Source organism: Cervus canadensis, chromosome 4 (genome assembly GCF_019320065.1).
Source record: "Cervus canadensis isolate Bull #8, Minnesota chromosome 4, ASM1932006v1, whole genome shotgun sequence".
Classification (NCBI taxonomy): Eukaryota; Metazoa; Chordata; class Mammalia; order Artiodactyla; family Cervidae; genus Cervus; species Cervus canadensis.
Window position 1 is genome coordinate 19,868,174 of NC_057389.1, and position 18,645 is coordinate 19,886,818.

The window sequence follows — 18,645 nt, forward strand, 5'->3', positions numbered from 1 at the left end:
CAGAAATAGATGTTTTTTTGGAACTCTCTTGCTTTTTCGATGATCCAGCAGATGTTGGCAATTTGATCTCTGGTTCCTCTACCTTTCCTAAAATCAGCTTGAACGTCTGGAAGTTCACGGTTCACGTGTTGCTTAAGCCTGGTTTGGAGAATTTTAAGCATTACTTTACTAGCGTGTGAGATGAGTGCAATTGTGCAGCAGTTTGAGCATTCTTTGGCATTGCCTTTCTTTGGGTAGGAACTAATAACTTTAATGACATTTATTCAAAACAGATATTGATTTAGGTGCACTGATTATCCGAATATTTTGGACAAGTAAAAACTCCTAACACCAAATATTAGACACCAAGTTTCAAAGTTTTAGAATCCAACAAAATAGGGAAATCCTGAATTTAAAAACTTGTATTACTTTACAGTGGAGAAGGAGATGGCAACCCACTCAAGTATTCTTACCTGGAGAATCCCATGGACAGAGGAGCCTGGCAGGCTACAGTCCACAGGATCCCAAGAGTCGGACACGACTTAGCAACAAACCCACCACCACCAACACCATTACTTTACAGAGATTTTTTTTTTAGCACTTACATTTGTTAATAGAAACCTTGCTAATGATAATGGATAAGATGCCATAACTGGGAATATTACTAACGACTCTATACATCTTTACTGGATGTAAAAATAACCATTTCTGTGAAGTCTGTTCCTCTTTTAAGTGTAATGTACTTAAACACATATCAAAGCACCCAAATGTGTAAAATATGTACTATGCTGGTTTCAAACGTGCAACATGAGGGGAACAGATGTTTTACTCATTCGATCAATCTTCATTTTTTCAAAATGACATTCACTGAACATGAAGCACAGATCAAGGGCTGCGGGAATAAGACATAAATCAGTCTCCTGACTTCAGTCATGTGCCTCCCTTATCTCCTTGAAGGAGTGCCCCCTCCCCATGCAGTTCACTGGCTGGGCAGCTAAGCATTCTTTTGTCCCTATTTCCTAAAACATGAAGGGCCAGATGTCAGCTCAAAGTACCCAGGCATTCATGCCCTTCTACCCAGCTCCACTCATGGCCCACCATCCAGCACAAGGACTCGTGTGTCATGGCAGGACCCCAGGGTGCGGTAGTTAACATTAAAGTTGAACAGGAGTTAATGGGGCATTTGGGAAAATGCTGGTTTGCCTACAGAAGAAAAGCAGGGTGACTAATTTGAAAAGGAACTTGAAGGTTCTCAGGAGTCAAGCATGTTGTGTTATCCCCTCCATGTCCCTGGGCCCAGGACGGCATCACAGAACCATTCTACAGATTGCCCATCATTCTTGATGGCTTTTGGCACAAATAGAATTTACTCCCCCATAATATCCTGTGTGCATCTTGAATGCTGCGTACTCACTCACTTTTATAACTGGCTGTTAAAGGGTCTTCTGCCGCATAGACAGGGAGCAGTGTGATAACAGTGATTATACCCGATGATCATTGTGTCTGCGCTGCTTCTCACAAACGCTGGCCCATGGTTAAGTGCCCCGTAAATACTTGAATAAATGACAACAATGAATATAATCTTATGTTGCATTCTAAGTTCTCTTCAACATAGGTTTCTTTAATGTACCAGTGATTCTTACCATCACTTCATCTAAGAAGCCTGTCGTTTACCTTGTTAGCCAGATGATGAACTGTTCACTCTCTGACCCTCATGTTAAACCAACATCAAGAGTCTTCTAGTTTTCAGAACCTAATGGAAACTCACTCTGTTCCAACACCCACTTGAAGGTCCTTCTCCATGGCTGACCCAGCTGAAATCCTAACATGGATCAGGAGGGTGCAGCAGGGACAATTGTATGTAACTTGTAACTAACATCCCAAACTTCAAGGGCACCCGGGGTGTGAGGCAAGAAAGGGACCGCTGGGAAAATCCTCCCCTCACTTTAGCACGTGTCACACTTGGCCCCAAAGGGTCACCTTGGAGACTAATGCACACAGCAACACCTAGTCATCTATAAGCAGCCTACACCATACATCCTGGAATGTAAGAGAACCCGTGAAAATTTAATCGTATTAATGAAAGATGTTAAAGCATGCCAATAAGAGGAAGCTTTCATGTATGTGCAAGCTAGTAAACTTTTGCTACTCTTTACTGAAAATAGAAATTGTAAAAATAATTAATATAGGTTCAGACCAGATACGAAGATATCCATAGATACCTCAAACAGGTCTTAGAACAGTTAAGTATCTTTATAAACTGTACCATTAAGCGTTCAAAGTGAAAGGAAAAGAGGATGACCATCCTTCAAAATGTCTCAGGTACCACAAGAGATAATCTAAAAGCTAGGCAGATCAAGGATCTTACTCCCTGTGAGATATATATATATGATATATATATCATATATATATATATATATTTCAGCTTTCTTATACATAGTCAGAGAGTAATTTGTACTATCCACATTGTAAAAGAATAGCACAATCTTCACCGTGGCATGCCTTACTGCCAAATGAAATGTGTATAAAAATACACAGTTATTCCTAGAAAAGTTAAAGGCAGACCTCCTAGGGCTCATTAACAGAGATCTAAATTTGAGTGTGTTCATAAGCTGATGTTGCGTGGATTGGTATGGGAAAATGTTTCAAATACATAATTAAAGCACACTGTATTTTTTTAAACTCTTATAATTTGTAAATGAGACTCGATACAATAATATTCTGATTACCTTAATCCATCTCTCATTTCCCCAGCTTTGCACTGTTTATTCCAGTCTTGAGAACTTGGGGATATAGGAAATGAATTCAAAAATTGATACAACAAAGCCATGTCATTGAGTCAATTTCTTAAAGAACTTCAGGGATGTAGGAATAACCATGGATCCCAGGGCTCACTAAGAAGCCTCCATTTTCCCAGCTGATTAAACAGCAAAAGTATAAAACTCAAGTGCACAAAAGATCAAAAGGCTGTATAGTAGGTGCCAATTAGTATAATATGTCAAAAGTAGCCTATTTTCTATAGATCATAGGCTTAAATGAAACTAAGGTCATCCATTACTGAGTGGGCTGAACTTCAGTTCAGTTCAGTTCAGTTGCTCAGTCGTGTCCGACTCTTTGCGATCCCATGAATCGTAGCACACCAGGCCTCCCTGTCCATCACCAACTCCTGGAGTTTACTCAAACTCAAGTCCATCGAGTCAGTGATGCCATCCAGCCATCTCATCCTCTGTCGTCCCCTTCTCCTCTTGCCCCAATCCCCCCCAGCATCAGGGTCTTTTCCAACGAGTCAACTCTTCTCATCAGGTGGCCAAAGTATTAGAGTTTCAGCTTCAGCATCAATCCTTCCAATGAACACCCAGAACTTATCTCCTTCAGTATGGACTGGTTGGACCTCCTTGCAGTCCAAGGGACTCTCAAGAGTCTTCTCCAACACCACAGTTCAAAAAGCATCAATTTTTCGGCGCTCAGCTTTCTTCACAGTCCAACTCTTACATCCATACATGACCACTGGAAAAACCATAGCCTTGACCAGACGGACCTTTGTTGGCAAAGTAATGTCTCTGCTTTTTAATATGCTATCTAGGTTGGTCATAACTTTCCTTCCAAGGAGTAAGCGTCTTTTAATTTCATGGCTGCAGTCACCATCTGCAGTGATTTTGGAGTCTAAAAAAATAAAGCCTGACACTGTTTCCACTGTCTCCCCATCCATTTCCCATGAGGGATGAACTTAGCGGACCATAAACAGGAAACTGTTTCATTTCTCTCCTCTTACTGCTTTGTAGCAACTCTTTGCACTTCCTTTTGACAATGTTGTGTGTAGATCTCAAAGCTTCCTGTCATTTTTTATGAAGGTAAAGGCCAGATCCATACCAACAAAAACTTTCATCTCATACTCCGTTAAAGCTCCTCTATTTATCCCAGCTCTTGCTCAATCCACAGCTGAAGACCTAAGGTGGGAATGGGATCATGGCGTGACTTTTCAGTACTCCTCCAGCCCTTCTTGGACCTTCCCATCAGTCTTCCGGCACCTCTGAGCAGATGGGGAGTTGCTTTGAGGAAGACTGACAAAGGTCTTGCCTCACTTCTGTGGTCCTTTCTTGAGTAACACTGGCAGGCACCCAAACGTTTGACCTTTCATGGAATCCATTCGTATGTTCATCAAAGACTTCAGAATTCAGCTCATTGCCATTCCACCACAGGAATGTACAGTCTTTCAATGACCTTTTTTATTGTCTCCTAACTTCACAATCCACCTCATACCGTTCTCAAGACGACTCCAATCTGGCTACCCTCTGGCACGGACTTTCACGGCCATGAAATAGCAATCCCCACTGCTGCAATGCATCCCATGTGTGAAGTAAATGAACTCCACTCCCAGGCGTATGGAACAACACTAGGTATCCTCTTGGAAGGATTCAGACAAACAGTCCCTCAAATTACTCTGTGGCTGAGTGAGAAAGACTGCTGGGTACCCACTTGGTTCCTGTCACTCTCACCTGATATGTTGGCAGAACATCTGCTGTCCTCTCTCCTCATTAACAAAAAAACCCATAGCTGGCTTCGTGGGTGGCAGATTTTCAAGCAGATACCCCGTAGCCCCATCAAACCCCAGGAGACACATACCCATCCCTCACTGCACTGCCCTTTGGTAAGAGCACAAGTGTCAGTTGCTCAGTCGGATCCGACTCTTTGTGACCCCATGGACTGTAGCCCACCAGGCTCCTCTGTCCATGGGATTCTCCAGGCAAGAATACTGGAGTGGGTTACCATTTCCTTCTCCAGGTAGGAGCACAAGGAAGCCTACAAATATCTCCCCCTCAATAAGCATTCAGTGAGTACATGTGTGTGTAATGGAGTGTGTACAGCACTTGGGACAATTCCTGGAATTCTGAAGGACTAAATAACTGCCTTCTACTATCTAGACAAGAATATTTTATCTCCAGGATAAAATAACTTATTTACTTATAAGCTGCAAATACCTCAGTAAATGTTATTATCCAAAAATGATGACGCATTTTCTAAGGCACCTTCCACGGTTCCATTTAAATATCTAAATTAGATTGTAAACTGATCATGAGATTAACAAGGGTTTTCTTGAAGGGGTCTTCCGGAATGACTGGGAAAATGGAAAAGACGCTACAGACCTGACTCTGGACGGGCACTGAGTCCACTTTACACCTGGCGCCATCTCTGACCACCAGCTGCCTCTCTGCGTTTTCTGTAACAACAGACTGCTCCTTAGAGTCAGATGAGATTCGATATCTGACAGCCACATCTCCAAAGGTGCCTGCAAGTCGGGTTACATTAATTTGGATGAATCTACGAAGGTTCTGCCCGATGAGTATGGACTGGTGATCTGAATACAGGGCAAATATTCCATGTGGGTCGTCATTTGCAGAAACAGAGAACCGAATGACACAGTTTTCTGTGTCCAGCTTTGCTCCTCCCTTCACTGAAACAAGCCGGAGCACATACACTTCCTCTATCTCAGGAGTATCATCTGGCAGCAAATGAACATCAAAGCTGGCCTCACTTTCTCCATCGGCAATGGTGAAAATTCCTTTTGTAGAAAGAAAGTCTCCAGTAATATCAAACTCACTACTTAATTCCCAGTAAACCTAAAACAAAAGGAAGAAAACCAACGAAGTTCTATAACGTGGTATATTTAATCAAAATCCTTTAAATTCATTTACCTCAATAATATATAAAAAGCTTGCATCAACAAGTGTGCATCGATATATTCAAATTTAAATTTAAATAAATTCAAATTTAAATTAAGTGTGCCTCAATATATTCAAATTTAAATTTTCCAAGTATCGCTACTTAAGTAATCCAGAAACTGTCTTAACTCTTTGAGGCTATTGTATGCCATTTGCAGGACAAGATAACAAAATCTCATTTCACCTGCTTCTAAATTAGTATAAAATTTGACAAGATAAAGAGAAACAAATTAACTTTAAAATATACCAGTTCCACAAGTGCATTCAACAGTGAACCAAGACCATATTTGAGGGTAAAAAACAAGTAGATAATCTGATATTTACATTGGAATTTGTTTCTGTTTGTTTTTAATAAAAAGAGGATATCTAAGATTTTAAAAATTAAGAATTTCTCCAAAGAAAAAATCTCTAAAAAATTTATTTTCCAAAAATTTTTTACCTCCATAAAGTTTCAACTGAAGAAAAGTAACAATTAATCTCCAATACAGGGGAAAACCTAAGTTTATAGAGAGATTTCACAAAATAAATTTAACTAGCAAACAAATAACCTTGATCTGTTCAATGAATATCTAGATAATTTAAAAGGGCATCTCAATGATACTGAGAATAAAGAATATATTAAGCAATTTGTAAAAATCATGGATAGTCCTGTTAAGCAGAAAAAAGCTTCATATTATAGCAAACAAGAAATTACACATTATGGCAAAGAAGAAAATAGTTCAGTCATATTCTTTGATTAAATATGAGAAAGACCTTTTTAAGCTAACTGTAACTGAATATTTAAAAAACAGCCAGAGGTTGGTGCTGACAGCCCAAAGGGGCCTCAGTGAACCTTCTCAGCATGTGTGAAAATTCATGTCACTTCAGTTTATCAAAAACTCTAATTCTCCAGAACACGCAGTGTCTCTGTTCTTCTCAACCACAACCATCAGGCAAACGATTACTCTGCTTAAAAATCCAAAGAAAAATGGTACCATAATCTCTCCTGAAATGCCCTTGATTCTTTTGACAAAGAAGGTAATGATCAGGGGCCCTTCCAGAGCTGACGGCTCCAAATAGGTCTCCTCAGACAAAGACTCGGGCGCAAACTGAATCACTCCATTAGGATCACCAAACTTCTCTATCTAGAAACAGAGCAAAGTGAAGACATATGTAACAACTGCGGATGAAATTACAGTCTGCAAAGTACCAGTACGCTGATATGTTGTGTATGTACAAGATAAACCGAGGGAATGAAAGAAACACAATAACGACACCTGGGTATGATTCTATCTGGCTGTGCAACTTTTAAAAACCTTAATTTCCCTGACTGCTATCTAAAGCAAGAAAGTTCTTATTCACCAGGGATAATGGGAATAAGTGTTTAAAAAATGACAATTTGTAGAACCTCAAAAGGATAGAACTTCAAAGCCTGAATTAGCTTTACTCACCTCATATTTGCTTCATTTAACCAGCTAAGTTTAGCCAACCTCTTTCTACTGGTTATGATGTATTTATATTGATAATATGGAGGGAGGTGATGGCCCTGTGAGGGTTAATTTTATGTGTCAGCCTGTCTAGGCTAAAGTGCCCAACTGTTTGCTCAAATGCTATCCAGATGTTGCAGTAATGACATTTTGTAGATGTGGTTAAAACTGACAACCAGCTGACAAAGTCAATAAAACTTTTCTTAATAATGTGAATGGACCTCATCCAATGAGATGAAAGCTTTAAAGAGCAAACACTGAGGCTTCTCGGAAAAAAAGGAATTCTGCCTCAAGACCACAATTTAGGAATCCTGCTTGCATTTCCAGCCTGCTGGCCTGTGCCACGAAATTCAAACTCAAGAAGGCAACTTCAGTTCATTCCTGAGCTTCCTGCCTGCTTTATGGATTCTGCTTTATGGATTCCTTCCACCTGTTTTATGCATTCCAACTTGCCAGCCCCCATAGTCATGGGATATAATTCCTTACAAAATGTCTCTCTTTCTTCATATCTGTTTCCCAACATTAACAGTTCCAGTTCTCTGGGGACATCTGACTGATACAGACCCCATATAAAAGAGGCTTTTCCAAACTTAGAAAAAGGTGCATCTCTCTACCTTTTTTCAGTAACCTTGGTCTCCAGGGCTTTCTGCCCCAGTGGACTGGGTGATTCATACCAAATAAGTTGTATCTGGATCTGACTCACACCATCGCTGCACCAACTGAAAAAGTACCATTCTTCCTTTCAACAGTCTGACTTGCGACTACCTGTGAACTCTGATGCCCTTTAATGGCAAAGATATCCAATGTCTATGACGCAACAAATGCCTCCTCTCGAAAAGTGCCAAATCTCCCCAAAGCATCAGATTTTCTCAGAAAGTGTAAAATAACTATTTCTCAGTATCTTAAAGAATTACCAATAATCAGGCTACGTAATAAACTAACGTAACAACCACAACATCTGACCCACAGGAATTACTATGACTTCCTTGGGTGTTATAACTTTTAATTCATCATAAGCCCGTACAGTTTCAACAAATGTAAGCATATTTTCTAAAAGATCCTTTAAAGCTGAAATTCTGTGGGAAAAATAAAGTCAGACTTACCGTTAATGTAACATCTTTAGCTGTGGAGTCTAATTGAGCTTCTCCTCTCACAAGCTTAAGTTTAATAATGAAAGTCTTTTCAATTTCAATGTCATCATGTGGATAGATTACCAGAATGATGCTTCTCACTCCACCTTCCCCATCTCCAAAAGAGAAGGACCCGCTCACTGGGTCTGCAATGTCTCGGTTCTGTGGTGGTAAAGCTTCCTGAGAATTGGGTCCTACTATCTCCCAGTTCACCTGCAGGGTGTTTGTTTTTTAAAGAAAACAATCAGCTTTAAACAAAGAATTTCTTTGCAGGATAGGCAGTATTGAAAATATATACATACATGTGAAAGTTATTCTAGAGTATCCCCCACAAAGTCCTATGTTATCAACTCATGTTGTTTAAAATAGTCTTTACAAACATAAACTATGTAATCTAGAGAATATCCATTTTCATGAACAACAATATCTAACATGTAATGAAAACTCTGAATACCCGGTCATTTGTCATCATCACAGGATAACAAAAATACAAAAGTACATACTCTAAACAGAGTAATATAAACTTTTTAGGGCTTTCCAGGTGGCTCAGTAGTAAAGAATCTGCCTGCCAAAGCAGGAGATCCAGGTTCAATCCCTGGGTCGGGAAGATCCCTGGAGAAGGGAATGGCAACCCACTCCAGTACTCTTGCCTGGAGAATCCCGTGGACAGAGGAGCCTGGTGGGCTATAGTCCATGGGGTCACAGAATCTGACATGACTGAGCAATTGAGCACACATGCAAACTTTGATAAATACAAGTACAAACTGTCTTGCTAGCACACAGGTTCTGTTCATCAAAACCTATTTGAATCATGTGAAAAGTCTGTTGGGTATGCAGCAACAAGTACACTTAAATAAATTCCTAGTATAAGAGGAACAGAAAGAATGAAAGTAGAACACTTTCTAACACCATACACAAAAATAAACTCAAAGTGGATTAAAGATCTAAATGTAAGACCGGGAACTATAAAACTCCTAGAGGAGAACATAGGCAAAACACTCTCTGACATAAATCACAGCAGGATCCTCTATGACCCACCTCCCAGAATACTGGAAATAAAAGCAAAAATAAACAAATGGGACCTAATGAAACTTAAAAGCTTTTGCACTACAAAGGAAACTATAAGCAAGGTGAAAAGACGGCCCTCAGATTGGGAGAAAATAATAGCAAATGAAGAAACAGACAAAGGATTAATCTCAAAAATATACAAGCAACTCCTGCAGCTCAATTCCAGAAAAATAAATGACCCAATCAAAAAATGGGCCAAAGAACTAAACAGACATTTCTCCAAAGAAGACATACAGATGGCTAACAAACACATGAAAAGATGCTCAACATCACTCATTATCAGAGAAATGCAAATCAAAACCACAATGAGGTACCATTACACGCCAGTCAGGATGGCTGCTATCCAAAAGTCTACAAGCAATAAATGCTGGAGAGGGTGTGGAGAAAAGGGAACCCTCTTACACTCTTGGTGGGAATGCAAACTAGTACAGCCATTATGGAGAACAGTGTGGAGATTCCTTAAAAAACTGGAAACAGAACTGCCATATGACCCAGCAATCCCACTTCTGGGCATGCACACCGAGGAAACCAGATCTGAAAGAGACACATGTACCCCAATGCTCATCACAGCACTGTTTATAATAGCCAGGCCATGGAAGCAACCTAGATGCCCATCAGCAGACGAATGGATAAGGAAGCTATGGTACATATACACCATGGAATATTACTCAGCCATTAAAAAGAATTCATTTGAATCAGTTCTAATGAGATGGATGAAACAGAAGCCCATTATACAGAATGAAGTAAGCCAGAAAGATAAAGACCAATACAGTATACTAATGCATATATATGGAATTTAGTAAGATAGTAATGATAACCCTATATGCAAAACAGAAAAAGAGACACAGATGTACAGAACAGACTTTTAGACTCTGTGGGAGAAGGCGAGGGTGGAATGTTCTGAGAGAATAGCATTAAAACAAGTATACTATCAAGGGTGAAACAGATCACCAGCCCAGGTTGGATGCATGAGACGGGTGCCCAGGGCTGGTGCACTGTGAAGACCCAGAGGGATGGGATGGAGAGGGAGGCGGGAGGGGGGATCAGGATGGGGAACACATGTAACTCCATGGCTGATTCATGTCAATGTATGGCAAAAACCACTACAATATTGTAAAGTAATTAGCCTCCAACTAATAACAATAAATGGAAAAAAAAATTTTTAAAAAAGAGGAACATAAATGATCAGAGTTATAAGAAACATAATTTTTATGTTGAAACAAGGGAATCATTTAAAGTTTCTGTAATTTAAAGTTATATACTTCTCACATCCATAAAGAAAGAAAACTGGGCACTTGTCTTTGCTTCTTTCATCTTTGATTGGTGTGAGACATAGCTGACCACTTCTTTCTCTGGAAACACTGCATCCCATCTTCCTTGGCTTACGTGATACTTATATGGCACAAATCATCCTAATTTTCCTTCTCTACATCTCAGTCTTCTTGGCTGGTTCTCCTTCCTCCAATCCATAAATGCTGGGAGTCCAGGACTTGGGTCTGTATCTTTTCCATCCCTGTCTACAGTCCTCGGGCCTCAGAGTTTCAAATGCCTCCGTGTCACCACTTTTCAGATCGGTGTTTTGACCCTTGCACTGGGGTATCCTGCTGCTATCCCAAATCAACAAAGCCAAAGCAGAACTCTTAATTTTCCCCAAGCTTCGACATCTTAATAACCAGCACTACAATGTAACCAGTTGCTCCTCTAAAATTTCTAGGTTAACCTTTATTCCTCTCTGTCCCTCAGGCTCCACCGGCCCTTGTATATTTTTCCTCCAAAATATACTCAATCTCTATTCGTGCCTGGCCATCTGTACCTCTCTCCCTGTCTGAGCCATTGTTAGCTCTGCTGTGGGCTCTAGAGGGCGACACCCTTCTAATTCCCCTCCCTGCTCCTACTCCGGCTTTTGGACAACCCACTTCCTTCACAGCAGCTCTAATTCAGCCGACGACCCGGTGACATTGATATTATTCCTTTGCTTAAAACTCTCTGATGGCATCCTATTGGCACTTCGACTCATCTTCAATCTGATTTAGAAAGTTCTCTGTGGTCAAACACCTACAGGCCCCTGTGATCTAACTTGGGCTGTTATCCCTTTATTTGCAAGCCCACCCACCTCGTGCACCTCGTCACACCTCAAGCATACCAGGTCTGTAGATCTGCACTATCTAATCCCTCTGCCCAAATGCTCAGCCCCCTAATGATTACATGAGCACCTCTTTCAGCTTAAATATCACACCCTCACCATCTAATCAAGGGTAGCCAGCAGGAAACATGTTACTAGACAACCAATGGATCACTGAAGAAATCAAAGAGGAAATAAAAAAATACCGAGAAACAAACCACGGCAAAAACACAGTGATCCAAAATCTACGGGATGCAGCAAAAGCAGTTCTAAGAGGGAAGTTTATAGCAATTTGTTTGCTTATTGTTTGAAAATTCTAAGAGAACAGGGACGAACTGTGTCCTCCTAACCTGTGCATTCTCAGGGACTATGACAGGGTCTGGCACATGGAAAGCACTCAACAAATATACTTGCTGACATAATGAGTTTTACCAGAATCCTTCATTTAATTGTTAACTTTCTCTCAAGAGTTCCCAGAAGGCAGCTGTATGCCTCATACATTTTTATGTATTTCATAGGATTTGGAAACTGCTTTACATCTACTTGGTAATTAATAAATATTATTGACTGTGAATAAATGAACATATTTGAGAAATAAGAAAATCCAACACCATATCTATCAATCAAAATTATTTTAAAAATCATGGGGAAAAAAATACTCTACCTGAATCTCTCCCAAGAGTCCTCCAGTCCGCTCCAGCATCAAGGGTAAAATCATTGTGGAATTGGGATTAGGAACAGAAACTCTGCTTTGATTGAGAAATCTTACTACACCAAAAGGAGAGTCACTCTTGGCAATCGTGATTCTGCACACTAGATGGCGCCCAAGGACCGCTCCACCAGTGGCTCCAATGAGCATAATTTCAATGGGCTCCTCAAATTCACTGCATAGCAAGAAGGAGCAATTCTGTGAGTCTAAACATAATAAAATGCTTCTAAAACCCAAATAACTAGTCATTTGCCAAATTGGTCATACATATTCAAGGCGCAGTAGTCACACACCAAGTGCTAAGGAGAGGGTGCTCAGCTAGAAGCGTGAAATGATCAACTTCCATATTACATAACCTGCAAGTTATTAGACTTTCTTCCCCTCTTTTTAATTGCTTAATGAATTAAAGAAGTGATTTGCAGGATGTTTCCACATTCTGACTGTAGACTTTTCAATCTAGAAGAACAAAAATCAGTATTTCTTCTTCTATTTGAGAAAAAGTGACACACAATCACTGTGGTCTCTCATTCCCCTTTTCCCTACCCCTGCACCCCACCCCCTAGAGTTCCTCACTCATTTCTCCATAGTCACAACTATAATCTAAAATTCTATTTTCAGGGCAAAACACAGGTAAGGACTGGAACACAATACTCATGATTTACATGTGTGCATGTTACATACGAAACAGTAATATTACCTTTCATCGTCATCAATGATGGAAACATTTATAAAACTTAAGTTCTGCCCATGCTGAAAGGTGACTGAACTACCATGCAGAACATAATCGACAGCACCAGGAACTGCAGAGGAGCTCTGAGAGATGAAATCAGCGGTCACACGGCCGTAAGTGCCATGAAGCCTCTGCACGGGAATCATGACCGTCCCTGTGTCTTCCTCCACTGGAACAGGAATGTGCGATGAATTGGCATGCCAACCAAAGAAACTGACTTTAACATGGCTCAGTTAAATCAAACATGACAATTAAATATAACAGGACGATGCAAGCACTCAATTTTTCTGCAGTTCGTTTCTCGCTTTAAAGAACCATGAGCGAACACGTCACAACTTACTTTTTAGGAGAAATACAGCGTGTCAAAAGTCAAAAGTTAGACTGAGCAGTGTAAGCTAGAACTTAAATAATTGATTTAATCATCAGTGAAGGCATTCTGCCTCTGTGTGCCACATACAAGTAAATAACCCTTACTGGTAGACAAACTGGTAGATGATGGTAGACGAACACAAAAAACACTTAAAACATGTGTACTGTACTCAAAGGAAACCATTCTGGATTGTTTATGCATATTTAACTGAAACACTGGTAACATTAAAAAATAAGGTATATGTTATTTATATCATGAGTGTTTTAAAAATTCAAATACGATTCTATTACATTTTTCTGCTTCTATCTACTTATAAATCTGAACATATATCCTCGATGTTTGATTTCAACTTAAGAATTCTATTCAAAAGTTTATTTCTTCTTCAGCTATACTAATATCAGTATATTAAAATATCATTTAATATAGAGTTCATAATAGCCACAGCTAAGTAGTACTGAACTTACATTGTAATCATCACTATGCGTTGTGCAAATCTTCCCAAAGACAGTGAATCAAACAGAAATCAGAGAACAGAAAAAAAGACCCCATTTTTTTCTTGGTGTAAAAATGCAGCCTGACTTCTACTTGCTGTAGGTCGAAGTTTGCAAAATGATGATGTCTTCTGTGATGCTACCCATGAAGCCAATAATAAATCACTCCTAAAGTGATTTCTGATGAACTTTAAAATGGCAGATAACAAAAGAATTTGACAGAGGCGATGAAGGTGATAAACTGATTGCAATAATAAGAAAAAATGTTTATTTTGAAAGGTATATTCATATTCTGCCTTTCAATAAAAACAGAAAGGCAGCCAACTGCTTCTACCCAGGAGGATGTACAGAATGTATAACCATATATCCCACATTCCGCTTCTACATGAGGGGAGAATTGGCCACAGAAGGCAAGCTGCTATTAGGAACGGTTTGAAGAAAGCATGATTGGGAGTCCAGGTACTATCTGTGCCTGCAGTCCAGTAAAATGTTTCAAAGGTGATTCATTAGAAAATGAATATTCACTGATTTTTAACTGCAAAGGAAATTAAGCACTGCATAAATTAGAACTACACTCATAAAACTCTTCAAAATATAAACATTTCAATAATCCTAAAATTGAACATAATTTCTCTAAATAATTTATTCCTAACCATTCCATTTTGCCATACACGAGTGAGATTCAAGACTGTCCGAAGGTAACTCAAAATATGTTCTAAAAATGAATACAAATATATACACATAAAGGCATACATAAATACAAAGTATATATGTAAACACACACATGCACACACACATCCCAAACCAAGAAAACGCATGTAGGAATTCAAACTGACAATGTCATGCTCAGGTACTCTGATTCAGAAATTGGTGCTAAACTTATAAGTAAGGTTACTGAACCTACCTTCAAAGGTGGTATACCTTGGGTCAAATTCAATGATTCCCTCTGCATTATCATTTTTCATTATGATGATTCGGACAATGGAGATGTTTCCTATTTCAGGAGGTTGGTCTATTTGAAGTCCATTTTCTTGGATGGTAAAATCATACCCTCTTGCAAAGTCATAAAAAATAAAATAAAATAAACTGAGTACAGAGTTGCTTAGCATGAATCAAAGAAGGGTCCTACTAGCTCCTGTAAGTGAGTCATAAGCTCAACACGAAAATACCTTTCTTTTCTGAAATGATGTTTGAAATAGATTTCTGCACTGCTTTCAGTTATTACTGCCTGGATAAAATCAAAACTAATACAATGTTACTAAACTTAGGCCATGGGCTTATAATAAAATTATAAGGAGATTGGGAAGGAGTTGGAAAATGAACTTCTGGGGCTGGGAAGGTACTGCTGAACATACACTAAACCACTTTAGTCCTTCAATTTCTAAATTCTATTTACCTAGTATTTTTAACCTACCTAGCTTTGAAAGTTTGAAAGCTCATCAACATGATTATATATAAGGCAAAATTAGAAAATTAGGCATTAAAATATTAAGATAAACTGTAATCAACAGTCTGAGAAGGATTATGGCTTAGCTGCTTACCATAACTTAATATCAAGGCAGTAAGTTTTCTAGAAACTAGGAAAATTGGGTTTATACTAAACTTTCCTTTTCAGATCAAAGTAAGCCTGGAAACGTATCTGGAAGAAAACATTACTTCCTCAGAATTAAGCTTAAGTAGGAATTGGGTTTTTTAAAGGGTAACAATGAGGACAAATGCTTCAAGCCCTACTTAGTTAAAAACACAGATATAATATCACACATTATGTGCTATGCTTATCAAAGTTCACTCAATTAATTAAAACTGACCAGCTAGTGTATTAATACATTTAATACAAGGACAAATTCATTCCCATCATCAGACAGACTCATTTCCGGCAACTGAAGATTTGAAGAGTTTGTGAGCTCACAGCTAATTTTTCCCAGGGGAATAATATACATTCTGCCTCCTTCAGTGAAATATTTTAGTTAGAAGAAAGCTTTAAGAAATGGCATTAATATCACCAATGCAAAAACATTTTTGGTGCATGCACAAGTAAACTTCCTCTAAGAACTATCTAAATGCAAACAGGATTCCAGTTGAAGGTTATGTGTGAGCCAGAGGTGCTGAGGTGCTCCTTCTGCCACGCAACCTCTGAGTATTTCATCCATTTCATCATGGAACACGTGTTCCCCACCCTGTTAATCAAGCCGCTCCCACTAAATCAGAGAACAAGAGAGTCTCAACAGGGTTAATTCTTGATCTTCAATGAATCCCAACTATCTCTGACTCAAAAATTCTTCCCCTGCTTTAAAAATGCCATTGGGCAAATATCTACCTCATTCATCCACAAAGAAGACAAAACAGTCTTCGGAGATACCAAGGAAAGAAATCTCTCAGTCCAGCCCCTTCTGTGGTGCAGAGAGACAAGAGATGGGGGAACCAAAATCCGCTGCCAGCTGACCTTTGACCTAGAGAACCGCTCCTCTCTTTTCTCACCAATTACTACCAGCTAACGCTGTGTTCAATTTTCTTGCTGCTCAGAGTGACTTCACACAACGGAAACGCACACTTCCAACTTTCAGGGGAAAAAACTATATTTTACAACGTAGTATAATTAACAGGCTTTGCCACCACATCCCGTCCCAGTGTCACATGAATGTGAGAAAAAGCCGGGGCAGACCATCTTAGAGCTTAGAATCAATCCCTGCACAGCCCAGCGCTGACTCATCCTTTCTCTCTTTTTCCTAATTCTCTCTTTTACTTTACCTTCCCAGGAGTTCCACCTCTGTCATCACGAGGGAAAACTCCTCTGGACCTTCAGGAAGGCTGTCATCAAGGATTTCAATGTGCACGCTCTTCACCGTCTCTCCGGCTTCAAAGAGGAGCTGCGCGGGAGGCGGCAGGAAGTCCGTGCCCGCCGCGGCCGTCCCGCTCACGGCCTCCAAGCAGAGCCTCACGCGGCCGAGAGACCCACCCGATCGGATGACTGTGAGGTTCACCTGCGCGAGAAGCAGTGTTTTTCCACTTGGTGGAAAACTCTACCACGCCAGACTTAATTCTGAGCGTCTCTAATTTTACTTACCAGGATTACCTGGAAGTTCTATGCAAATTGATAAAAAAAAAAAAGAAAAGTATATAAAGTCGACATGAAAACGACAGCAGGAGCACATGAAATCAGCTTGGAAACTTAATGTGAACGTAGACACACCCTTTAGAGACTGCTTGTGATAGGAAAGAGAAAGAGCATTTCGCGCACCTTTTGTACTTCCTCGGCCACTCGCAGCTGCTCTTGAGAAAAGGCGAACCGGCCATAGGGAAAGTCACTGGCCACCACGGTGATGTTGGCGGTGGTACCAACCTCGCTCAACACTCCGCCCTCGCTGACCGCAGTGAGCTGAAACTCATAGAAACGCTTCTCCTCGGGAAGGTCATCGTTCAGAGCCTAGAGACGGACAGAAACAGCCATTCGCGGCAGAATCTGAACATTTAGTGAAAAATAAACATCACATCAGCAACAACAGGCTGTGATACTAAGCCTACCGCCCCCGCCCCCCCCACCCAACCACACACAGGCACACTCACGGCAAAGGGCGTGAGAGCATCAGTAACTGTGATACCTGTATCACCACAACGGCCGCAGACTGCCCATCTCGCATCGTCAGCTTTCCCGATGTTTCAACAAATTCCTCCAAGGAGGGAGGGACTATCCTCCAGGACACGGTGACCTCCCCGGAAATCGCTGGGCCACGAATAAGGCTACAACAAGGTAAAATGTATATTTCAATACATTTTTATTTTCCTAGATATCTGCTTAGTCCTTCAACAATAAACAATTTTCATTATTTCCAGAACATTATGCATTTCTTTAAAACCTGGTAGGAGAGCACAGTTCATTTATACTGTTGGATTAGTTTCAGTTGTACGGTAAAGCGAATCATTTATACACATGCATATATTCACTCTTTTTTAGATTCTTTGCCCACACAGGTCATTACAGAGTACGGAGTAGAGTTCCCTGTGCTATACAGTAGGCTCTTGTTAGTTACCTATTCTACATATCAAAGTGTCAAAGTGTTAGCTCTTCGGTCCTGTCCTACTCTCTGCGACCCCATGGACTGTAGCCCGCCAGGCTCCTCTGTCCATGGGATTCTCCAGGCAAGAATACTGGAGTTGGTTGCCTTTCCCTTCACCAGAGGGTCTTCCAGACCCAGGGCTCGAGCCAAGATCTCTTGTATTGCAGGCAGACTCTTTACTATCTGAGCCACTGGGGAAGCCCCAATTTACATATATAGTAGTGTGTATGTATCAATTTCAATTTCCCAAGTTATTCCTCCCCCACCCTACCCTCTGGTAATCATAAGTTTGTTTTCTCCATCTGTGGGTCTATTTCTGTTCTGTAGATAAGTTCCTTTGTACCCTTTTTTAGATTCCACATATAAGAGATATGATATTTGCATTTCTCTGCCTGACTTACTTCACTCAGTATGACAATCTAGGTCCATCCCTGTTGTTGCAAATGGCATTATTTTAAGAACATTATTTGCATTTAAACAACCTTATCCATCAACTATAAAGCAAATGAAAGTTGGATAATCCTAAGTCAGTAACACCCAAAATACTGAGCTTGTGTAAATTTGTTTGACAATACTGGCAAAAGCTGAACACTAAAAGTATAAGGCTGAAAGGAATTTTTAAAAAAAATGTATGTACAGATTCTTCACGTACTACACAAGGTATAAAGTTCAAACAGATTAAAGAACAGGAAACACTTCATACGTGCAATGCTACTACAGAAACAACCAAAAAGACAAAAGTTTTAACATAAATCCAGCTACTTTATTGATAGTTGCTATCCCACCCCTCATGAGAGAATTTATA

The 18,645-nt window shown here is 40.0% G+C and overlaps 1 protein-coding gene across 1 annotated transcript in view; it reads right to left on the reverse strand.

Moving 5' to 3' along the window:
* The window catches only part of ADGRV1 (adhesion G protein-coupled receptor V1), a 541,109-nt gene that overhangs the window by 339,737 nt on the left and 182,727 nt on the right, over window positions 1-18,645 (reverse strand). Inside the window, exons 62-70 of the mRNA XM_043464669.1 lie at window positions 17,385-17,523; window positions 17,024-17,209; window positions 16,534-16,766; window positions 14,690-14,838; window positions 12,892-13,093; window positions 12,150-12,369; window positions 8,269-8,508; window positions 6,674-6,823; window positions 5,124-5,597 (exon numbers count right to left, since the gene is read on the reverse strand). Of these exons, the coding sequence (XP_043320604.1) occupies window positions 5,124-5,597; window positions 6,674-6,823; window positions 8,269-8,508; window positions 12,150-12,369; window positions 12,892-13,093; window positions 14,690-14,838; window positions 16,534-16,766; window positions 17,024-17,209; window positions 17,385-17,523 (1,993 nt within the window). The remainder of the gene's footprint in view (window positions 1-5,123; window positions 5,598-6,673; window positions 6,824-8,268; window positions 8,509-12,149; window positions 12,370-12,891; window positions 13,094-14,689; window positions 14,839-16,533; window positions 16,767-17,023; window positions 17,210-17,384; window positions 17,524-18,645) is intronic.